Here is a 24,037-nt window from a genome sequence, read left to right as displayed (position 1 = left end):
TTTATTTTTTTTTTTTTAGGTATGTCAGAATACTTCTTAATTTTATTCAGTTCAAATTCTGGAAGTGATTGGAGGTTGTTTTGTTCTGCTGTAATTGTTTTTTTTTTTTTTTTTTTTGGGGGGGGGGTGTTCTGTTTGGTGTTTGTTTTTGTTCTTTTCATTTAACTTAAGGGAATTGTATGGCTTGTTTTATATATATCACATTGCAATTGTATGGCTATGCAATTCTTGTTAAAAACCAAATAAATAAAGTTGGGAAAAAAAAAAAAAAGAAAGAGTGCGTCGGTAATGTTGATTTCCTGAATGTTCGTCACCTGTAAAGGATTTCAGCCCTCAGGTAGTTCCCGATGCCGTTGAAGTACTTTTGATTCAGCAGGACTTCGCAAATGGGTCGGTCAAAAGCCCGGTCACTCAGGTGCGACAAAACGTTCTCCCTGAACAAAAACAAACAAACTGGGACTTCTTAGTGAAAATACACTATTTTTGTTGATGACACAATCAGGCTTACAAACCTGAAGCTTTGGTACTCAAACATGACGCAGGGCCCTCTGTCGGGCTGCCAGGTTCCACTGGGCGCCCAGCTGCCAAACCGGCGCGCATCCACAAAGCTCAGCACTCTGCGGGGCTTCTCTCGGGTATAAAAACGCAGATGGGCGTGCTTGGGCAGCTCATCCTCTCCGGTGAAGCGGAAATAACCCGACATCCCAAAGCGAAAGACTACGTCAACGGGTAGATCCGCTTGCCCTGCCTTTGCTCCCCGCTTCGGAGCGCCGTCACTCTTGATGGGCGTCAGTGTGAGCTTGACTTCCTTCCCTCTGGAAGTGGCGGTGACGCGATATGCCTCGCAGGTGAAGGGCACTTCTGGATTTTTGCTGACTTCAGATTTTATGACCGGTCCACTGAACACCACTCCATTGCACATCTTGTTTACATACAGGCTGGCCAGGTGGAGCTCGGGTCCCTCGGGCATTTTGACAGAACATACAAATCTGTGAAGAGTTAGACTGTGATTACTTCATGCTTACTTATGTATAGCAAATGTCAGAATATAAGCAAACATTCCTCAACTAAACAGACTAAACAATCTAACATCTGGATTTAAACAAACTGAGGTCGACCTCACCAAACCATCCTCAAACCTGACCAAAAAGGCCCAGCATTCCTTGAAGGAATGCATATCGCCCACCACCTTACACACCAGATTTTTAGACTTTTTTATGTTTGAGAAATGATGGGAGTTGTAGCCATTCTGGTCAAACCTTCAAAATAAAGTCATGCACAATAGGTCACGCCCAGAGAATGTGTTGTTGATGACTCTTAGCTACTACCACATCAGATTGGAGCTCAGCATCTGTTAAAATGAGCCATTTTTGTGTCGACTAATGTTGTTAGGTTGTGGTGGCCATCTTGAATCCGGCTCCAAATGTAATCATTTGTAAATGTATCTGCAATGAATGTTTCCTGAAAGTTTTATTTGAATCCATTTAGTGGTTTGTGAGATATTTTGCTAACAGACACAGCGTTGACTGCAAATACCTACATTTTAAACAGAGATCTTGCACAGGGAGTCAGCGCTCAGAACATGTGTTAGAGATCAGCCTCAGCTACTACCACACCAAGTGTTAGGTCAATATCTGTAAAGCTGGCTGCGGCATACACTTTTTTGTGTGTTTTTTAGAGTCAGTTGGCTGTGGTAGCCATCTTGAATCGGACCGACTTCAAAAATTAATCAGCTGTAGGTGTACATCGCCTGATTACTGTCTGCAAGTCTCATTCAAATTCGTGCAGTAATAAGGGAGATATTTTGCTAACACAGAGATAAACGGACATGCACAGGGACGGACAGAAGCATTATCGCCCGTCTTTGGCCCGGCGGGCGATAAAAGTGGTTTCTTCAAAATCAGTGCACAAGCCAGAGAAATAAATGCACCAACCAAATGCACTCTTTAACCTTTAGTTAGAAGCGCAGAACTCACCCAAACCAGGAAATACTCGCTTTCGGCGTAAAGTGCAAGCTCGTTTATTCTTTACAAAACTTCTACTTAAAAATAGCACACAAGTATTGGTTTATTTGCTGCTGCCACGACTAAAAAAAAAAAAGACAAGATTTTGCCCCCCCGCAAGTATATTATCAAACGAGTTGTGCAACCATCAAACTCGCGTTTAGGAAGTCTCGCGGGATTTCAAGATCTTCACGTTTTAATGGACATGAAGTCATTTTTTTTGTCACGTTTCGTATTAATACGCTAACAAAGCTATGGTAGTAGTTTTCATTTTCAGAAATAATTTCCAGTTTCTTTTTAAAACCAAATGTAACGCAAATTCAAGCGTGAACTTGTCCCCCGTTGCATGCTGGGATTTGTAGGCGCGGCGGAAAAACAGTGACGGAAGAGAAGCTTTTTCACTTTATTGTAGCAGTGTGAAAGTAAAATACGCATTATAAATTATTAGCAAAATGTGTCAAGTAATATGATAACAATAGTTTACAAATAAAAATTAAGGGAAGAAAAGATATGTGTTTTAGCTTGGTGACAAAAATCACAGTCTGGAAACATTTCCACCAGTTATTAGTAAAGTGGTAGAAAAAAATACTTTTAAACATCAGTACATTCAAGCAGGGGATGAGAGTGTCACTTTAACATTTGATATCACCAGATTCAAGCAAACAGATAATATTGTACAAGATGACGTAATATTGGCACTTTTGGTAGTATATCAGCATCAGTCCAGTTTCTGATCTAATATTTGTTCTCCGGTCTTCATTGTAATGCATTCATCATAGCCTGGGCTTGTTTGAGCTCTGTAGAGAGAGAAACCAGGCATAAAGTAATTACCACAGCAACAGCAAAGAGGTGAAAAAATAAGTGCGAATTAGTAGAAATAATAAACTGACCAGCAAGCAAAACTCTGAACTTGTCAGCTGAGACGGAAACGACTGTCGTCTCAGAGGAGCCTGGCTCAGCACCTTGTGTCTGCAATTTAAGCTGTATCAACGGTTCATTCACTTCTCTAAGGTCACTCGAGCTCAGGGTATAGTCAACGCGCCAGGAAACAGAGTTGAGTCGTCCCACTGGAGGCCATTACAGGATAGAAACGACGACAACCCTCAGTCAACACAAACTCCTGCTTTGAGATTAAGAAGCCTCACAGAAATACTTACATCTCAGGCTGGTTTCTCTTAATTTGTCCTGAAGTGCAGAGTGCTTGTCTTCATATGACTTGCAAAGCCCCGTAACGTGTTCTAAGAAAATTGGAACATTTTACAAAAATTTAAAACAGGACTATTTTATTTAAAGCTCTTAGGCTTTGTTTACATAAGCTGTCTGAAATCTGAGGAGAAGTTAAAGCTTTCCAGTAAATCATTTTATTTCTTAGCCTTTAAAGACACACAAAACCTTTTTCTTTCTGTTTAAGGCATAGGCTTTATCAACATCTGAAAGAGTATAATAGTTTATGTGCTTTTAAAAAGTCACTCAAAACTTAAGCAAAAGCACATGGGTTGAATCAAAGTGTAATGAGTAAAAATGGCTGAACATAAGACAGGCAGATACTAAGTTTGTAAAACAAAAAGGCTTTAAAAAAAAAAAAAGAATTAGCAACTAAAAGAAGGAATCTCAAAATGGCACTACTCAGTGATTTTTAAATTGTGTTATATCGCAGAACAATATGTTTTTTTTTTTGACCAAGCAGCCAAAGAAACAAGCCCAAACACCAACCTTTAGGCAGCCCGAGCTGCTGGAGCTCGCTGGACAGAGATTCACCGTCAACGTCGTGCTTTGCTGCGCTGGATAAAATAAAGCTGAGCACTGCCACGCTGGCCTTGATGTCTCCACTTTCTGAAAGAAGGATCAAGAAAAAGCTCAAGTACATTGTCTCAGACAATAAAGGGGCACATGCAAGCACATGATTGCTAAATGTATCCGAGAAAAATGTATATCTGTTAATAAAAAATAGTTAAGACCTTGTATTAAATGCAACTCATGCTAATTTTACATTTAGCTGAAACAGAAACAAGTCAAATAATACATGTTGAAACAGATACGATTTATATTGGACGATGATGTGAAACTGAAGCCATCAAGTTTTAATAAAATGATGAAAGCTAGTGAAATATTGAAGCGTAAAAAGTGGTTTATTGCTTCAAAAACTGGTGAAACTTTTTATAACTCGTTTGGTTAATGACAAACAGGTCGTCACCTCTTCTTTAAAAATACTCCATGAGGATGTGAGAACTGAGAAACTGCTGTTGTAGTTTTGAAAGCGAAAGATTTAGGAGTGACACAGGATTGCAGCAGCTCAAGCTCAGAATTTGCTCGTGACAGTTTACAAACTGGACTGTTTTAGTAGAGCTATTTTGCTGTGCAGAAAGAAGGTAGTGAAGAGGTCTTACGCCCATGAGCCAAGATCTTTCCTGAAACAGAGCAGCACACTCCGCATTGCTTCAAGAGCTCACTCAGCATTAAAGATGCCTTGACAGATGTAAGGCTTGAACTGTGTGCTGATTATAAGCTGGCTGGTTACCAGGAAATGTTCTCATTTTGTATAAAAAAAAGAGCCGGTTCTTAACAGTTGTTCAGCACTGACTTTTGTTCCTTTGAGAGGTCTCTTGGAGGTTCTCTTTACGCTGACTCATGTTACTGAGTTAAATTAAGAAGCTCTATTATGATTTATATAGCATCCCTGCATCTACAGTAGTAGATGCAGGACGAAAGTACCAGGAGGGTGGACACTTACCAAACTTTGCATCTGCAGTCAGCTTTGCAACTTTGTCATACTAAAACAGAATGAAAGAGCACAGCATTGCTGAGTCTGTGTGTGACCAATGTGAAGACTGTATAAGAGTATTTTCTTATCAACTTACATCAATACCCTCTCCCAATAAATCCTTCAACACTTGAGCGCACAGGAGTTTCATCTTGACGCTGGACTGCAGAAAGAATGAGGCGGAAAACAAAGTCATTTAGACAAAAAAACCTCACTAAAACAGCACAACAGACTCATATTATTGCTTATAAATTGAGTAGGGCTGCTTACAATTTTTGCCAACGTGCTGATTTCGGCGAGAACCCAGTCAGGGCAGTCCAAATCCCCACAGAATCGGAACCGCTGTAAAACAGAGAAAATCACATAGAGTTATATAAAGAGATGAATTTCTGCTACAACGTTCATTGTGACTGTACATCATTAAGTGCTAGCTTAGCATGCTAGCTACGTGAAAGAAGCTCGTGAACAAAGACTCTGTTCGGTTACATAACTGTTTGCGCATTAACAAATACAGTGCCTGTAATTATCCGCTAATTTAATGTCATCCCAAATAAACTAGGTTTGGTAAAAAAAAATAACCTAATAATCACAAACAGGCTCACCATGGCTGTCAACAGAGAAACCCGGAAGACTCGGCGCTTTGCTCGCCTCTGATTGGACGGACGATGAAAAGGGGACAGGCGGTTTGAGGCTGACACGTGATGCGGATTTTATTGAATTTATCGAAGATATTTGAATGTTGGAAGACGAGGAGGAGGGAAGGGAAGCAAGGTTAGTCTGGTTTACATGAAGAGTAACAGGGTCATCTTGGGAGATATTCCTGAGCATACAAGCTATTTATAAGAAAGAAAACCTTGGGTTTCGGAGTGAAATTACCTGAAGCAAATTGAGGTACTCTGGGAATTTTTTTAAATCGTAAAAAAAAAATATATATATATATTTACAAGGGGTGCCTTCTTGTGTTTTTGTGAAAGTGCATAAAATATGTCAAGGTCTCGAGTTTCCTCCCTCCCTCCCTTCCCCTGGCCAAGAAGGAACAGAAGCTTATTTCTGCTCTCTAACACAAAGGGCATTTTGTGAAATATCCCATTTATATCTGATCATGTTCATCCAACTGGAGAAAATATAATTAACAAAACTAGTTTTATGGAATATCACAAGACAGGCTTTGAAAACGACTTGAGAAAACAGCTGGATAAAATAGTTAGCAATAAGAGACATGATTTATTGCAACAGACTAGAGTAGAAAAATACTTTAGAAACACTTGAACAAAAATCAAAGATCATGTAGAACTTGACTTTATTTATTTATTAGGATAGAACGAAGTCTTTATTAATTAGCGCTGATATTAATAGTTACTGGAAAAGACATGTAGAAGAGTTTTCTTTCTTTCTTTTTCTTTTTTTTTCTCTTTTGGTGAGTGGAAAAATAAACAAGCCCACTGAGGTTAAAGATGTTGATGTAGAGTCTGCAAAATGCCGGTTTTGTGCTAAAGCAGTTCTGATTCAGGATAACACGTCCTGTTCTGGCCAGTGTTTGGCAGCGTGACTAGGGATCTGGATCACTAAGCAGACGAAATCCACCTCAGATTATGCAGTCTAAATGGTCTCTGCAGGGTCGTCTCTTTAAAATGCGCCTATTCAAAGGGGTGGACATTATTTTAGTCTTAAAAATTTGGACTTTCTTCTTCCCTTATAGTACTTATTAAAAAGCAGTTACACCTATAATTGCTTTATGCAATTAATAGTGCAAGGCAGCTGCTTCTGAGACACTGAAAAAGGGGCTAAAACAAGGATTAAATACAGAGTACCCAAGTCAAGCCTCCGTGTAGAGTGGTGAAGACTTGATCTGTCATTTAATTTAGTTCTCTTCTAAATAGATGCAGCTTGACATAATATTATTATTATTATTATTAGTAGTAGTAGTAGTAGTAGCAGTATAAGCAGTAGAAGTATTTGTTGTTGCTGCAGCTACAGACTGCATCAGATACGATAGAGACCTGAGAGGATAAGCAGTTAAAGGAGATGGATTGATGACGCAATGAAGTGGGAGGAGCTAACACAGCTACCCGCACGCAGGTGGCGACCCTCACAGAATTATCGTTCGCGTCGCGCGCTTGTCACCTCCCTGTGATATTTTTTGTTGTTGTTGTTTTACTAATTTTTACCGTTTTGGCATCAAGGCAGAGCTTCGAAAAACGTTTATTTGTTATTTCCTTTTTTCCCTTCCGGCACAAATACTAATATAAGCCCACGGATGCCACTTTAGGCGATTTAAATGATACAGTTCACCGCGGACAGACGTTCACCAATTTAAGCTAATAACCGTTCACAGCTAATGCGCAGAATGGAGGGTTGTTATTTTGTTTATCTCTTTGCTGCGGGCTTTCACCTTGTCCTCAGTGAGGACTTGAAGGAGACACCGACTCTTGGGTCGACTAAAACTCCCAGGGTTCTGAGCAAAGGTGGGCGAACTTCATCATCCCGGTTGTCCCAGTCATCATGCCTTTTTTTAGATCAGGGGAAGAAAAAACGACTTTCAGCCCCTTAAAGGTGGCTTCTGCGGGATCCCTTCGACGCCGCTTGTGTCAGGAATTACTAACTGGACTATTTCCTTCTCACCTCAGGCTTGATCAGAGGGGAGTACAAATATGAAGTCCATCAGAACCACATCGTGTTCTCGTACCAGGAGGACTCAGACGAGCTTTATGTTGGAGGGACAGACTTCGTTTTAAAACTGGATGCAAATAATAACTATGACATCTTAGAGGTAAGTCCTTCTAATCTCATTGGAGTCCCACCCTGCAGCACGCCAGTTCATTGTGATTTTTTTGTTTCTCTGCTGTGTTTTGATCAAGTCAGCGCACTTTGTATTAATTATAGTTGGCACTGTAGTGGCTGACTGGTAGGAACCTGTTCTGATGCTTCGGGTCTGTTTGCCATCACCCTCTGGCAGGTTGTTAAAAAGCTCAAATGTTCAGTTCCAAGGTGATGATTACCTGCGTGTTTCAAACATGTCCTAATGAAAAATCAAGGTCCAGTTCATTTACAGCCAACTCAGTTATGTCAGAAAAGTGCTGTTTTCACACACACACACACAGCAGTGAAAGATGCATGAAGGTAACACACAGCTGAGTGCAAACATAAATAAGTAATTGAATGATGACCACTAATGGATCTTAGTTGTGGCAGGATCAGCTGGAAGACCTCGTCTTTAGTGGCATGCTTTTATTAAAAACAACCTGAGACAGAAAATCAAACGCGCTGTTCAGATTAATCATCTTTGTCAAGCCAGTGATATAACAAGCTATAAAGATCATTTTAATGCAATGTCTTGTCAAATTGGTTAACGAGAGATAAAAATGTCTCTTAATTGGTTTCCTTGGTAGAAATTTCCGTTGGAAACGGCAGGGCAGCGGCTGTGCCACGAGGTAAGCGGCTTCCCATCTGATTCCCAAGCTCTAGCTTCGACTCGGCTGTGGCTGATGCTTGAAATCTCTGTGTTTCAGGGTCCGTGTAAAAATGTAATCACTGTCATTGAGAAGTTTCAGGACAGCGTGTTCGTGTGTGGGACAAATGGACTCAAACCAAAGTGCTGGAAGCTTGTAAGTGTCTGCACACCTGAATGAATGTATACGTTTCCACAGTGGCTGTAAATCCACTGCGTCTTTGACACGCTGCAGGTTTTGGGACTTGTTGTTTTAGCAGCGACAGCAGGGCTGATTAAACCGTGGTGTGACTCTAGCGCCGATTAAACTTTTATACGCTTGTATAATGAAGCGGGCTGTGAGCTCTGTCATTGTTTCCTGACGCATTTTCCATCACAGCTCTTTATCCGTTTACTTTGCTCTGTTCCGTGTCGCTCTCTAGTTTCCCTCTGTGCGCAATCAGTCAAATGAAATCGTGGAGAGCTATGAGGGGACCGGCATCTCCCCATTCGTCCACACGCAGAACTCCTTGTCGCTCACAGTAGGTACGTTAAATGCAGCTTTGCATGAGTGTAGGCCAAGTTTTTAAAGGTTTAAAACGGGACACGGCGTTTCATGTCGACTTAAGGCACACATAAAAGTAGACTGGCCATTTTCACTCCATTTCATGTGATGCACTCTTGTTTTTGTAGAAGGGGATTTATATGCAGCAGCACCCTTGGATGCTGATGGAAGTTCACTGCAGTTCAGGAGAAAAGCTGGCGGCAGGACTAACGTATGGATGTATGACAGCTGGGTCTCAGGTGAGAATGGCTGCAGGTCATTATGTAAGAACTGCTACACTGAGAGTTCACAGCACATGCACTGTGTAACAAAAGAAAACATATATAATATTTGTTTTTTTTTCAGAATGCCTTACATCTATCTACAAGAACATCCAGTGCAGCTAAAACACGCTCATTTTATATCGTCATGCTCAGTTCCCTGTACCGCATCCTATCAGCTTGTCCTTTCATTTTTACACCAGTCCAAAGGCAAGCTTAAATTACAAGATAAATGTTTTCATGAAGGGCGAGCCACAGAGACCTGCACAAACTGTACTGTACAGGCAGGCATCGGTGAAAGTGCAGACGAGTGGTTTTTAAGTGAAGCGGACCACATTTTGTGGACACACAGGCGTTTTGGCTTTAAGGAGTGTGGCACTAAAGAGTGCTGCCCTCAAATTAACAAAAGCAAACTTAATGTAATCACTCCTGTACTTCATATTATTGTTGCAGCAAGGCCAAAATTGTAGTTCGTGTTAAACCTGATCCACCCACGTCTCATGCTTCTTACTCCTCAGTGCTGTAGGATTGTTTGCTTTGCTGTCACAGTCCTTCAATTCAAATCATGGAGACACGTAAACAGGGCTTTTTTCAAAAAATCTTTGTTTTTTTGCTCTTGCAGAGCCCACGTTCATTTCTGCAAACTGGGTGAAGCGCGTGAACGACCCTGTGAACGAGAAGATATACATTTTTTTCCGTGAAAAGAACTCCGACCACAGCCCAGAAGCCGACCCCTGGATATCCCGGGTGGCCAGAGTTTGTAAGGTACGGCCCAAACAGGATACAGCTGAGTACACATCAGTGAACCTCAGCTCTGTAGATGGCAGAATTTGAATAAAATGTACTTGTTGGATTCTGAGTCAACATGTGCTGCCAGAAGAGCTTCGGGGGGCCTTGGCATTGATTTCCAAAGTCTTTGTAATGCTATAATTGGAAGTCTTTTGAAGGTTGTTCCCACACTTGGTGTTTTGAAAATAATGTTGAGGACTCCAGTCCAAACTCTACCTCAGATGTCCAGTTGGGTTAAGAATTGGTCACTGAAGATAATTCAGGTAATTTAGATACTTTTCAATTAGTTTGAACCATTCAGTGACTCCACAGGAGCTATGCATGGAAGAAATGCCCTAAAATGAAATATTCTCATTAAGATAGATATATTATTACACAGAGTAAACAAAATCATTCAATAAACGTTGGCCTTATTACTGAATCCACTAAAGATGTATATAAGTGTAAGATTTGACCTTTACGAGATAATAGATGTCATTGTTATCTACTGCTGAGAGTCAGGTTGATTTTAAGTGTTAGAAAGTGTTTTTTATGGTCAGATTATATCAACTTTATTGTCTTTAAGTCAAAGATTTATTTAAAGCTGTATAACAACTAAAAGATCAAATACATTGGCCACATTTTCATTGACTTTAAGATGGTACTTAGTGATCGATTCTTACGGTTTAATTCTTTTCAGTCTTTTGTGGTTAAGTATTGTGCTGTTTTTGACATTTTAAACAAGTCATGTGAGTCTGTGATCTGTGAAACAAGGTGTGTTGATGGGTAACATTTGCTGTTTCTAATGGGAACAATGTTAAGGTCAGGAACGATTTACAGTTTAATCAGTAGCTTAGGCCACAGATTTATTTATGCTGCTACTATTATGGAAAGTATAATGACTTCGCAGGAAACCATTTACTTGCTGTTTTATTAATAAATACAAAGGGGAACTAAATGTTGTTGCTAAGGTTTCTGAGTGCTGATCCAGCGTATGTGGAAAGTACACTGGAAGTAGTTTTTGATCTCGTCTGCTGCAGGAGTGGCTCCATTGGCATAAAAAGAACTTTTTCTTGATAAACTAGCACAACAAAAAGTTGATGCGACGTGATCGTGTTTCCAAAACCTCTGCCAAACTATGTTTGCCCTGAAGGTTGATGGCTGTTAGATTTCAATTATTAAGGTGGATGCGGTGTCATTGGTATCAAATAACCCTCGTTTGATGAACTGTGAGGAAGATGAGCCTGTCCTTCATGTTGGTCTCGTTGTGCAGGTCGATGAAGGCGGATCCAAAAGGTTCTTCCAGAACATGTGGACGTCTTTTCTCAAGGCTCGGCTCGTCTGCGGGTTTCCTGAGGAGTCGCTGTATTTCAACCGTCTCCAGGACATCTTCGTGATGCACGCCGAGGACTGGCACGACACGAGAATCTACGCGCTGTTCTCGAGCAGCTGGTGCGACACTTTTCTCTTTTTTGTGTGTGTGGGTCAGAAAACAAGCAACAAGAGGAACAAACTGCAATCAAAACACAAGAGATCACACTGTCTTAGAAATGTTTTAATCCCACGATATTGTTGTTGCAAACAAAGCTGCCCTTTCCACATCAGTTACAGAGACAATAAGGGACTGAAAACGTCAGTCATGGTGGATTGTCAAGTATACTAAGTTTTTTTTTATTTTCATTTCTGCTTTAGGAACTCAACTGCAGTTTGCATCTATTCAATAGGAATGATCGAGGAAATCTTTGAGAACTCAACTTTCAGGGGCTACAATGAAGAGATCCCTAACCCAAGACCGGGATCGGTAAGAATCTGTTTTGTTGCTAAGGTCATTGGCAGAGACAGAACTTCCTCAAATTGTTTTATTTCTCTGTGTCTGTTTTTTTTTTTTTTTCATGTTCAGTATGAGCAACATGTTCCTCGTCCCAACCCTGGGTTTAATTTGAAATAGAAAAAAAGCATGTTACATAAATGGGTGGACACATAGAACATGTGTGTCGGACTGACTTCATTTGATTCAGCCTTTCCAAATGGTGGATTCATGTTTGCATGAGCTTTGTTTGCTTTTCAGAGTTGCCGTGGAGTTAAATGGGTCCCGCATATGTGCATCTTTGGCTCTTCCTGTTATTGTAGTTGGAGACATTTTACTTTGACATACACATGCTGTCATGGCATCTACCTAAAATCATCCCTTCTTCCAGTCTATTTACCTTAATCCTCTCATGTATTTGTATACAGTTTTATGTACTGGCTCCTTAAAACACACAGTTTACGTAGAGAATACCGCAATGAAAGCACCCTCCTCATTCAGACTAAACTTCCCTGCTGCCGCCCTCTGATTCAGTATAGATCAGCAAACCTTTGCAAGTTCTTCTGTTGTGAAAATTAAGCAATATTTCCCTTTTGTAGAAAAGTTTAGATTTAGCTCAGCTGAATGGGGAGAGGAAGTTCTCTCTCATTTCCAGCTGGCGTTTTTGCACCAAACTTAAATCCTGCTCACTTCAGAACAGGTTTTCTGTCAGGATTGCTTTGTATTCGTTGGCGTCCATCTTTAAAACTCGTTGAATTTCTGCTGGCCTCTGTGGCAGACGAACATTGCCACATCATTATTCTCTCGCCACCGTGCTTGATTGAAGGAATTTTACAGCTCGGAGTACGAGGGGAAGCTTGGATCCTGGTTTTTTTCTTCACACATCCTTGAGTTGTTGGGTTGCCTGAGACTCATTTAGGTGCCTTTTGACATATCTTTTTTCTTTTTTTTTCCCAGTGTGTACCAAACAGTAAGAGTCTGTCACGAGCCACTGTGAACATAGTGAAGGATCACCCCGAAATGACCAACTGGGTTCACTCCCTGCATTACAAAGCTCCGTTTTATATAAGCAACAACAACTACACAAAGATGGCTGTTGACCGAGTGCAAGCAGCGGACCGGCAAACGTACAACATTTTGCTCCTAGCCACTGGTGAGTGAGGACTGCAAGAAGTCACGTAGATCAGCGTAGACAAGGTCCAGGGCTTGGCTTTGCTGTTTGCCCCTTTGTCTTTTTTCTGTCGGCTTGTTGTTGTGTATTTATAATCCCTGCTGGAAACAATGGGCTAAAAATACACAACCTTCAGAGTAACAGCACATCAACTGGTGTTCCAACAGATTCTGGGAAGATCCATAAAGTCCTCGAGGCCGGGTCGGAGCCCTTCATCATATCCGAAACTCAACTCTCCACCAATTCGACCGTCCAAACGATGAAGCTCGACTCTAAAAAGGTACCCTGTGTTTTAAAATGCACTTTCTAAATGTTACATATCGTGCATCATGAGTTAAACTTCTTTTTTTTTTTTTTCTATATTATATGCAGTCTTGCCTAATAGTTGTTCAGCAGGTTGGATGTGTAAAAATAGAACTTGAAAGGTGTCTCTTCAGAGAACCCCCGCGGCTCTGTGCAGCGTCAGTCTCTCTTATCTCTTTGTTTGCTGTGACAGCCCTCGACCTCGCTGCTGTTGATTTGCCGAATTCAGGAGTTAAAACAAAGACTGGAGCCAACACAGGTTAACAGAGAGCATCCTCCAAACTGACCGACAGAAACGATCAAACGAAGCTGTAGGAGTAAACGTAGAAACCCTAAAATATACCATACGTGTGAATACAAGACGACAGACTGCGACAAAGTGTTTTTCTGCTGCATCTTTCCCAGAAGCCGGTTGAGATTATTAGTGGAAAAAAAGTTATTTTGAATTTAACTTTTGCCATCAGGCATAAAACTTAATGTGTAAAAAGGCAGTTGTTTGAATTTGCATTTATAAATGTTTAAGAATAGCTTGTTGGCTTCAATAATTTCAGTTTAATGTTTCTGGGTTTTTTTTTTCCTCATTTGTTCAGAAAACTTTAGTTGTGGGTTTTTCTGAGAAAATCTCCACCGTGGATCTTCAGAGGTGTGAAAAGTACGCCAACTCCTGTCAAGAGTGCGTCCTGGCCCGAGACCCGTACTGCGCCTGGACAGCGTCTGCATGCACCCGAACCGCCCCGTAAGTGAGCCACGCAGTCACGGGAAAGCTCTTCTCTGCACTCACGTGTCCAAACCCTGTCAGAGCTGTTTTATTTCATTCATTCTGCTGGCTTTAGTTCGTTGAAAGCTTGTTATTTTTCCTATTTTGTTACCAACAATCCAAAATTTAGGGGCGTCCCCCTTTCTGTGCGGTCAAAATGTCCGCCCAGCGGAGGGACAGATTGCCTGACACTGATTACTAGCACCAAAACAAATCCTTCGGGTGTTGTGGATTGTTGGGCGGGACCCTATTTCCCTCAGAACGCATCAAATGTTCTCAGATTAGTTACCAGATTAGATGAATGCCTCAGGGTTGATTGCTGTTTGGGGTATATTTTCTTTAAAAAAAAAAATCACTTGATGAAACTTGTGTTTTCTGTTGACAGTGGGGGCATTCAGAATGTCATGACTGGGGAAACAAGTGTGTGCTCTGTAATGGAAGAAGGTAACTAATCAGGAGATGTTTCAAGCAATGGAAACACATTTTTGGTCAACTCTTTGCTTACGTTTCTTTTCCTCTGCTGTTTTCAGACTCTAAGCCAGTGAACAGGTCCAAACGGCAGACGGAATCGCAGACGGATTCGAGGACTGTTCATTCCGTACCGTACGGCGTCCCCTTCTACCTGTCCTGCCCTATAGACTCCTACCACGCCGTGTACACCTGGGAGCACGACGGACGCGTCAGTCCCTGTCTGCAGATGCATTCTGAGTGCCTGCACCTCATCCCGTCCATGGCGCAAGAAAGCTACGGCAACTATGACTGCGTTTCCAGAGAGAAGGACTACACCAAAGTTGTGACACGATACAAGCTTATAGAGCAGATCATTCCTTATGAAAAGAAAGACACTAAATGGAGAGATTTCGAATCCTTCCTGAACAACGCGTCAGGCCCTGCTCAGCGGTCACTATGGCTTCTACTACAGAATGTGGTGATGTGGGGGATTTTTAGATAGGTTTGGGGTGTTCTGTTGCCAGTGAGGTGAGAAATAAAGCAGCAATAACAAAAAACAAGATTCCCTCTTAACACCAGCAACGCAGCCGAACAAGTAAACCAGCACCCATCCTACTGTGAACTCCTTTACGCTTGTTGGACTGTAACAGAGCTTTGCTTCACAGGAACCCTTCCTGGCCAGGACTATTTATAAAACAGACACAACAGGAAGAAGTTGAAATGACTGAGGAAGAAAACAACAATTAGTTTTTTAAGTGGTGAGGCATGCCAATGCTAACGCTGTGAACTTTCCACTGATGGAGGACGCGCGTGTCAGTAGGGTGAAGGTAAAGGAAATGGCCGGATGTTATTCCTGTTTGAAAATTCTCAGTCATTCATCACACGGCAAACTAAAGAATTAAAGAGGCAAATGGACTTCTCCTAAAGTCCATTTGCCTCTTTTTGCATTAAGATCTCCCTTATGACATAAAAATAATAATTGTGCAATATTTTTGTTGAACTGTATTTATGATTTTATTGTAAATTGTTATTTTGGAGTTAAATAAGAGTTATTTTTCAAAAAAAGCTGCAAAATGTAAGTTATTTTAAAAAAAAGGGAGGTGGGGAGACACATGTATAAAAACATTATATTTGGTGCTTAAACTAAAAGCTTTTATAAAACAAACTGTAAACTTTGACCATCTTCCTACCCAACAGCAGAGGCAAGTTCTTAACTATGGGGTTACCTGTGACTTTGACCTTTGACCCCATGAACTTTAAAATCAACAGGAAGCATCTTTGACCCACGAGGTGTCCAGCTGTGCAGTTTGACGTTCCTGCATTACTCTGCTGCAGAGTTAGAGCACGGCCTCATCACCACCAAAATCTGATCCCTTCTTCCTTGTTTGACGATTCTTTAAAAGTTCATAAAAATAAGATCAGAACTTTTTGAGTAATCTTGTGCACAGACAGACAGACAGACAGACAGACACTACCGCAAACATTACCTCCTTGGAGGTAAACAGAATAGACAAACTTGTTACATAAAATTCAAAATGAGCATATATATATATATATATATATATATATATATATATAAAACTAAAAACTAAAAAGCCTTTTCAGTTGTAATGTATGTCTCGTCTCTGTTAAAGTTAAATATTATATTTATTTGCACATGCATTTCTGATAGCCTCCTGTTTGAACAGCTTTGGGTTTCTTTTCCCTGTTTAAAAACTCGCGTCTGTTCCTGCTGTGGGGAAAACCCGTCCGGCGTGCTTCAATCAGGCAGGACACTCTGTGAAAGTTTGTCCCCTGAATTTAATCTGTCTTTACTCGTAAACCCCAGCACTCCTAATGAAGTCCAAAACGAGCTCATCCTGTTTTGCTGAAAAAAAACAAACGTCTGCGTCCGGTATCTGTGTGAACAAACGGAAAAACGCTACTGTTTTTTTTTTTTTTTTTCAGATTATCCAACCCTGCTGCTGCTTTCACTCTGTGCAGACATCCTGTGTGACCTCACCACAATAATAATAATAATAATAAGATGATGATGGTGGAAGGTGTAACTATATAGGGCCACTATCCTGCATGTTTTACTTGTTTCTCTGCTCCAGCACACCTGATTTGAATCTGTGTGTCATTAACAGGCTTCTGCAAAACATGAGGAGGTCATTTAACCACTGAATCAGGTGTGTTGGAGCAGGGAAACAAGGAAAACATGCAGGATAGTGACTCTCCAGGACCAGGGTTGCCCAGCCATGTGCTAAAGGTTTTACCACTGACCACATGTGGCTTACTGCTCGTTGTTTTCATGTCCTGACCTGACGCCGAGGCCACCGGCTGTCTTACTGTCAGATTGAAGTTACTTTAGTCAGCAGTCTTAACTTAAGCCGGAGCTGACACAACACCTGATCCAATAGCTGACTGTTGCCTATGGCAAACCGTTGTCTTAAACACGGCTGGCTTCGAGTAGTCATTATAATGAGGGTGGATTTAAAACTTCACGCAGTTCCACCCTAAAAGGTCATGGTTTGTGTCACTTGTTGGAGCGATCACTCCTCCCGGCCCACCCTGTTTGCTCATGCTGATGACTGAGAGCAACGTTACCTCAGGCCGTCTCGTCATTGACCCTTGCACAGCACAGCTAAGCATCGCTGATAGGATTTTCCTTTGGCCCTATTTAAAGAGTCACTTTCAGTTCTCTTGAGACTGCAGCTGAGCTGATGGGTCTGGTGTCTGTGACCTCCTGTTATCTTTGTTGTGTTCGGACGTTGAACCTCGGTCCCCGTGCGTTTCCACGTTTTCCTTTCGTGCAGGAAGCCGAGATCAAGGCGGGGGGACATGGCGGGCTGCAAACAAACACATTTACTCCCAAAAAATCAAGTCGCTGCTGAAGCTGGATGCAGTGAACTAAAACAAAACCTACGTTTTAAAAGTTAAATTACTGCGATGCATAATGCAAAAAAAAAAAAAAAAAAAGCAACAATATCCAAATTAATTTCAATGTATAGTAGACTTTATTTTCAGGTTTGGTGAACTTTGAAGAAGAAAATGTTGTTTCTGGCTGTAGTTGCCGCCTTCACCAGCAGAGGGCACTGATAAACAGCTAAGAACCAGAACCTTTAAAATTCACCCTTACTTTAAATTATTTATTTAAAGGTTTAAAATGAATCCTTGTTTTTATTTCAGTTTTTCACACATTTCACATCAGTCATTAAAACTCCCCAAATATGAATTTAAAAAATGTATCTGTATACTTTTTTTTTTTACTCAAATGTATCTGAAACTACCATTTTTCTTCACTAGAAATAGAAATAACTTAATGAATCAAACAGTATTTATAGTGAGATCGCTGTGGGAGGAGGGTCTCAGCTTGTTTGTTTCTAGGATTTTTCAGGTTTGACAGACTTGCAGACGTATGTGAGGTTCAGGAAGATGGAAAAAAAGGAGCAAACGTTACCGTAAGAAGCCACAACGTGTCTGTTATATGTCAAAACAAACGTAAAGAACTGACGGAGATGTTTGTGTAGCCATAGGCAGATCTCAGTGGCGGGGGTGGCCTGGGGTGGCCACATAGATTAATCTTCGGCCACCCCAACCACTGCTTTGAAACTTTTCAGCAATATTTACAGCTATCATATCCACCATTTATATAGTGAAAACGATGCACTTATACCTCTCAACGATCACGAGTTTGATTCCCCAACAGGAAGTTCCATTATTATTATTATTATTATTATTATTATTATTATTCTACTCAAACCAAAGCACTTTATCTTTTTGTAGACGGTTACAGTTTCTGTAATATTCAAAGAGACTGCTTTAAATCAGCAATAGAAGAAGAGAACTTTTGTAGGCTTGGCATGTGGTTTGTAAATTAAAGAGGTAAATCAACATGAGTTTGTTTGGTGAAAGTGCCTTGTGCAATATGTTTGTGTTCTAAGCTACTTATGTGAGGTTTCTCATCAATTAAAAAGACAATTTCACAACTGTTTTAGATTATTTCTTTGTTTTTAATACATTGAGTGATTAAGCGGGTCCTAATGATGTAATTCTACACGGCCGTCACTGCCTGTGCCAGTAAATGAGGAAATGACCATGAAACACTTCTAGAGCCAAAGCAATTTGCCGTGTGGACTTTCTTTTTTCATTTTCTGGATCATTTTCTGTGTGAGCAATGGTCTCAGTTTGACCACACCTATGAAAAAACGTCTGGCTCTGTCACTGGCTGATCTCATAAAACTATGAAATGAACTCCCATAACATGTTCTGTTTTACAAAAAAAGGAAGTGTTTTAATGACGAAACACAGAAAAGACCTACACCTTTTATAGCTTATTTTAATTGTATGCCTTAATAGTTTTTCATCTAAAACAGAAAACAAAAAAGTTTAGGTAAACGTAATTCATTTTGTCTTATTTCATTCATTTAGCCTCCATATTTTATTTTTAATGATCCATTCTCTTTGTGCCGCACATTTTCTCTTGTGTTTATTCACCGCCGCTCCTCCAGGGTACGTCTTCCTGCTCCTCTGGGCGTGATGAGGTTGTAGATCTAATCTGTCTCTTTAAATGAGCTGAGAGCCTGCAGTTTTGATTTAATTGTCATTAAGATTAAAACACAAATCTGCTTCTGTAGGAAATGCAGAAACTATTTTTAGCCTTTCACCACCAACCCCTCAGTGGAAGTCGGTGAATTTTCGTCTGGTGAAATTGACCTCATCTTGACTTCTAACTGTGAAGAGTTAATCAGAGTAAACAGACTTCAAATTTAGCAAATTACCAGAAGATCCGATTAGAGCCAACATTAGTGCACGCCGGAGCTGTAATCACGTCTCATCAGCCCTGGTTAGGAGTCTGACCCATCCAACCTGAAGGAGCTGCTGCAGTTCGGTCCAGAAGAACAAAGATTTAGAAACAATTTGGACCAAGCTCATGGAGACGTACTTGAAGCTACTCGCTGCTGGAATTACTGCAGAAGTTCCACGAACTATTGACTTTGGTTGGATGAGGTTGGACAAACTGGAGCTGATGTTCAGGGTTTGTCTTACAAGCTACTGAAGAAAAAGTTTAACAAGTTATCTTTGTTAGTTTGGATTGACAGACGGAGTTGACACTGATCACCAGAAGGTGGCAGTGTTTGAGCAGAAAACAGCTTTTTGACGGAACTAGTCAATCGTTTACTAACACAAATAAGGTTGATTCAAAAGTAACTTTCGCACTGAAAACGAATTTTGTAATGGGCCACATTTATTCAAATCACCTTTTTCAGTCTGCGAGTTAATGAAGGCACCAACAAGCAAAGGGATGTTGGGAGATTTGGAGTCATTCAGGCAGAGATTTGTGTTATTCTTTTCAGATTATTTCATTCGTTTTGAACGTCTTTTTCCTTGTTTATGGATATCAAACCATGCTGCAGCGTCAGTGGTGTGTTTTGGCTGAAACTCGTCAGATTGGGTTTGCAAACTCTTCGCTGAAGACAAAGAGCTGCAGTCGAACTAAACCAGGTCAAAGATTAGGTTTGGGTCGGGTGTGTGTGTGTGTGTGTGGAGGGGGGGGGGGATGAATTAAACATCAGATATTAAATTATGAATTTTCTCGAAAGGAAGAGGGGGGAGGAGGAGGAGGAGGAGCTGTATCTTTAACAGTGAGGAGAAAGATGGGAGAGGCTGCGCGCGTTCACGGCTCCTCTTCTGGCTCCGCATCGGCGGGAGCGCGCAGAGGAGCGACGGACGGACGGAGCGCAGCACCGTCAGCATCTCACCGGGCGAAAAAAAAGAAAAAAAAAATGTTCCTGCCGCCGTCCTTCAGCACCGCTGTCCAGTCCTGCAAGGACCATGTGAACGGATCTGAGCTCTTTAACCAGCTTTTAGCCTCCCCCGACCAGTAAACTTGTGGAAACTACAGAGGACTGTCAACTCCGAGGACAAATAATAACAACAACAACAAAAAGAAAGAAAGACAGGAAGCAAAGTCAACACCGAACAGGTAAGGGGAGTCTCTTCCTCTGATAGATGAGATCAAATAAGAGCAGATCAGCTTTAGTTTTAAAGAATCACGAGGACGGAAGTTTAAAATGCTTTCCAGGCCGAATCAGAACATCAGAATGTAACTTTTGCTGCAGAGAAATGTTTGTGTTTAAAAACATAAAAGCCGCTTCAACGCGCCTTTTCCTCCGTGCATTATGGCAGAGGCGCGCGCAGAGGAGAGACCTTCAAATGTCTGCCCATATAAAACACAGCAACATGCCCCCCCACCCCCCACCCACCCACCCAAATCAGTCTGCAAAACCTCATAAAATAATGCAGCTTTATTTCATCCAAAAAGGGGGGCAAAAAAGGGGCAAAAAATAAATAAGTGTTGCATCTTGTGTGGGGATTTTAGTAAAAATCTCTGCTTTATGAGTTTGTAATGCATTTTGTTTTGCATTTAAAAATGTGTGTTTTAAAACTTAAAGGACATTTTTAATTTGGAACAAATTATACAGTGACGCCGTTTCTAATGTCTGCTCACTGATGTCTGCAGGTGCAGAAAATGGCGCGAAGGCTCCTGCAGCTCCTCGCCCTGTGGGCCGTGGTGATCGGCGGCGCGCGGTGCTGCCCTCAGCTCTGCAGCTGCCAGGATAAGTTCGCCCAGAAGTTTGCCGACTGCGCTTACAAAGACCTGCTGGAGGTGCCCGTTGGTCTCCCCTCCAACGTGACCACCGTGAGCCTTTCGGCCAACAAGATCAAACTGCTGAGGAGCAACAGCTTCCTCAACATCACCCAGGTCACCTCTCTCTGGCTGGCCCACAACGAGATCGTCACCGTCGAGGCGAACACCTTGGCCCCCCTCGTTCAGCTTCGCAACCTGGACATCAGCCACAACAAAATCGTCCACTTTCCGTGGGAGGACCTGCGGACCCTCACGGCTCTGCAGCTGCTGAAAATGAACAATAACGAGATGGTGAACCTACCGAAGGACGCCTTCTCCACGCTCAAAGACCTGCGGTCGCTCCGCATCAACAACAACAAGTTCACCGCCATCGTGGAGGGCACCTTCAGCGCCCTCTCCTCCATGTCCCACCTCCAGATCTTTAGCAACCCGTTCACTTGCTCCTGCAGCCTGGAGTGGCTCAGGGATTGGATTGCCACCACCAAAATCTCTGTGCCCGACCCTAATTTAATCCAGTGCGAGGCCCCTGAACACCTGAAAGGGATCACGGTGACAAAGATGCCCAAGCTAACTTGTGAAGCCCCTGTTGTCACCATCACATACCAGCCGAACATAGAGAACGCAGCTCTTTACGAAGGTGTTTCGGTCATCCTGAACTGTGAGGCAAAGGGGAGCCCCAAGCCACAGGTCAGCTGGGAGGTCACTGCAGGGAACCAAAATGATCTCTTCCCCCTGCCATCCACCGAGGAAACGAATGACGTGCCGATAAACGACAAAACGACCAACGACCGGTTTCTCGTCTTTAGGAACGGCACGCTCGTCATCCCCCGCATGAGCAAAAAGGAGGCCGGAAACTACAGCTGTTCCGCGGAGAATGAGTTGGGCAGAGCGGAGAGCGGCGTCAAACTCGCCCTGACGCACAACCCGAAGCAAGGCGGCGGTTCAGTGCCCAATCCCACCCTGGACAAGATCCGCCCGTCCGGCAAAAAGCTCCCCGAGGACCCAAAGATCTCCAAGAACAATGTGATCAACTGGGCCAAGCACGAGGAGAAGGCGAAGGAGAGTCCCGATGGGTCGAAGCACAAAAGCGCGGAGGCCGGGGGCGCTGCCAAGGACCCCGCCTTTGCGAGCAAGTGCGGCGTGAGGGACGGCAGCGAGTACGTCGCCAACCACGCCTTCAACATGAGCTTGGACGACCTGAAGCAGTACACCTTCGACTTTGGCGTCATCGCGTTGGAAGTGTCAGAGACAGAAGCCAAGGTGCAGCTGAACCCGCTGCAGCTCCCCAGCAGCAAAACGAACCTCCACCTGAGTCCAAACAAGAACCAGGAAACGGTGAACAAAGAGCCCGTGGCTCTGCTGCAGTCCTCCTCCGGCAAGGACGTCCTGGACATCATCTACCTCTGCGTGAATACAGGAAATGGACACTCCTTGGTTGAGTGGTCCAACATCGAGGAGGGGGTTAATTCGTACCACTTCCGTGGCTTACAGCCTGGCACCAATTACACTCTTTGTCTCACTAATGGGGGGAAGGACTGCCAAGTCCAAGTGGTCTTCACAACGAGGAAGAAGATCCCCTCCCTGCTTATCATCGTGATCGTCAGCATTTTCCTCCTGGGTTTGGCCACTGTCCCCCTGCTGGGGGCCACCTGCTGCCACTTACTGTACAAGTACCAAGGAAAGACCTACAAGCTGATCATGAAGGCTCAGAACCCGGACCAGGTGGAGAAGCAAGCCACGAGGGATTTCGACCCCAGGGCGTCGTTCGTGGAGTCCGAGAAAACCTTCAACCCCAGCAGCGAGCTGGGCGAGGAAGAGGAGGAGGAGGGGGGGGCCGAGGGGGAGGAAGGGGGGGGGGGAGGGGGAGGCCGAGGGGAGCGTGGTGACCGAGTCCATCCCGGGCTCCTCGTCCAAAACCAACCCGGAGGAGTTCGAGGTGGGCTCCGAGTACAGCGACAGGTTACCGCTGGGCGCGGAGGCAGTCAACATCTCGGAGGAAATCAACGGCAACTACAAGCAGCCGAGCCGCTGAGGCTCTACGGATCCCCGCGAGGGCTTTTTACTGTAACATACTTTCATTTTTTCCTTCAGGTAACCCACACGTCATTGCCGCACGAGAAGATTAAGGTGGACCATGTTTATACTTGTTCAGTTTTACCTCAAAAAAAGAAAGAAAAAAAAATTTTAATCACCGAGATTTGTGAAGTAATTCGTGTTGCGTTTGTCTAAATCGGGTGTGGGATTCAAACTAAGCACAGACGGAAGCAGATTATCAGACCTCACAGGTGCGCAGCCAGAAGAGTAAATCGAAGGTGAAATAAAGGCGAGCTATAAATGTTGAAATTGCTGTCACGGGGAGCACAAAACACTAACCAAACAAGTGCCATCGTTTTTTTACAGCCCCTTTTTTCCATTTAACCGACATCAGGGACTCTCTTTCTAAGCCACGCGTGGCTGTAGGAGAGCCAGGTAACATCCTCTCAGGTGTCGACAGAAACAAGTCCGATTGGGTGGAAGAAAAAAAGTCGGATAAAGTGATGGAAAAGGCTGCAGATATTTGCGCTTTCAGCTGCTTTGTGTTTGATGGAAGAAAATGTAGTTTAAGGCTTTAAAAACAAGAAAAGAAAACGATAAATCAACGCGCAAAACGTGTCCATGGCATGTCACACGTGTTTTCTTCTGTGCTTTATTATTATTATTATTATTATTTTTCTATTAGTGTAGCTATCTGTAGAGCTTTTAGACGTGGCTGTCTGTCTGTGATGTGAATCCCAACGAATTGCATTTATTCTTTTTTTTTTTTTTTAATTTTATATTTGATTTGATTTCTGACGGTGAGCTGAAAACATGGAGACGAAACGGCGCAGCGCGCGCTCGCCGGCTGCACCATCATCTGTTGCAAATAGTGAGTTTTTGTGAAAAGCTGTTGTAAAATGAGATAAAGGAGAAAAAAACGTGACCTTTTTGGATTTTTTAAATATAAATTTATGTAAGTGGATTTAATAAAACGTATTAAATGAACCCCCAGTTTGGATCTGTCTTTATTTATTGGACTCGTGTTTTTATTTCTTAATGCAATTAAAGGGAAAAGCTGCAGGTTTTATGATAAATCTATTCCTTTCATTTTTGTA

The 24,037-nt window shown here is 42.4% G+C and overlaps 4 protein-coding genes across 5 annotated transcripts in view; 2 read left to right on the top strand and 2 right to left on the bottom strand.

The window, feature by feature from the left end:
• neil1 (nei-like DNA glycosylase 1) overlaps positions 1-2,263 on the bottom strand; it is a 7,039-nt gene extending 4,776 nt beyond the window's left edge. For both annotated transcript variants that reach the window (XM_017405563.3, XM_017405564.3), the window contains exons 1-3: positions 1,977-2,263; positions 513-989; positions 315-434 (exon numbers count right to left, since the gene is read on the bottom strand). In XM_017405563.3, the coding sequence (XP_017261052.1) occupies positions 315-434; positions 513-970 (578 nt within the window). In that variant the 5' untranslated portion in view covers positions 971-989; positions 1,977-2,263. The remainder of the gene's footprint in view (positions 1-314; positions 435-512; positions 990-1,976) is intronic.
• Positions 2,264-2,392: 129 nt separating this feature from the next.
• On the bottom strand, positions 2,393-5,448 carry commd4 (COMM domain containing 4). Its single transcript, XM_017405565.2, has 8 exons — positions 5,367-5,448; positions 5,035-5,106; positions 4,862-4,927; positions 4,735-4,774; positions 3,717-3,836; positions 3,161-3,241; positions 2,894-3,070; positions 2,393-2,800 (listed from the first exon to the last, which is right to left on the bottom strand). Exons 1-8 carry the CDS (start codon positions 5,367-5,369, stop codon positions 2,760-2,762), a joined length of 600 nt encoding a protein of 199 aa, XP_017261054.1. The 5' UTR covers positions 5,370-5,448; the 3' UTR covers positions 2,393-2,759.
• A 1,376-nt stretch (positions 5,449-6,824) lies between these two features.
• sema7a (semaphorin 7A) lies at positions 6,825-17,240 on the top strand. The gene is made up of 14 exons (XM_017405598.3): positions 6,825-7,229; positions 7,392-7,534; positions 8,154-8,195; positions 8,274-8,369; positions 8,635-8,737; positions 8,885-8,995; positions 9,639-9,781; positions 11,058-11,236; positions 11,477-11,585; positions 12,549-12,744; positions 12,930-13,042; positions 13,656-13,801; positions 14,208-14,266; positions 14,353-17,240. Exons 1-14 carry the CDS (start codon positions 7,103-7,105, stop codon positions 14,772-14,774), a joined length of 1,989 nt encoding a protein of 662 aa, XP_017261087.1. The 5' UTR covers positions 6,825-7,102; the 3' UTR covers positions 14,775-17,240.
• A 2,701-nt stretch (positions 17,241-19,941) lies between these two features.
• islr2 (immunoglobulin superfamily containing leucine-rich repeat 2) lies at positions 19,942-23,927 on the top strand. Its single transcript, XM_017406183.3, is given in 3 exon segments — positions 19,942-20,240; positions 20,778-22,756; positions 22,758-23,927. Coding segments are annotated over 2 exon segments (2,151 nt in total). The 5' UTR covers positions 19,942-20,240; positions 20,778-20,786; the 3' UTR covers positions 22,939-23,927.
• The last annotated feature ends 110 nt before the right edge of the window (positions 23,928-24,037 follow it).

The sequence above is a fragment of the Kryptolebias marmoratus genome, linkage group LG11, assembly GCF_001649575.2.
Source record: "Kryptolebias marmoratus isolate JLee-2015 linkage group LG11, ASM164957v2, whole genome shotgun sequence".
NCBI lineage: Eukaryota > Metazoa > Chordata > Actinopteri > Cyprinodontiformes > Rivulidae > Kryptolebias > Kryptolebias marmoratus.
This window is presented reverse-complemented; position numbering and strand designations above follow the sequence as displayed.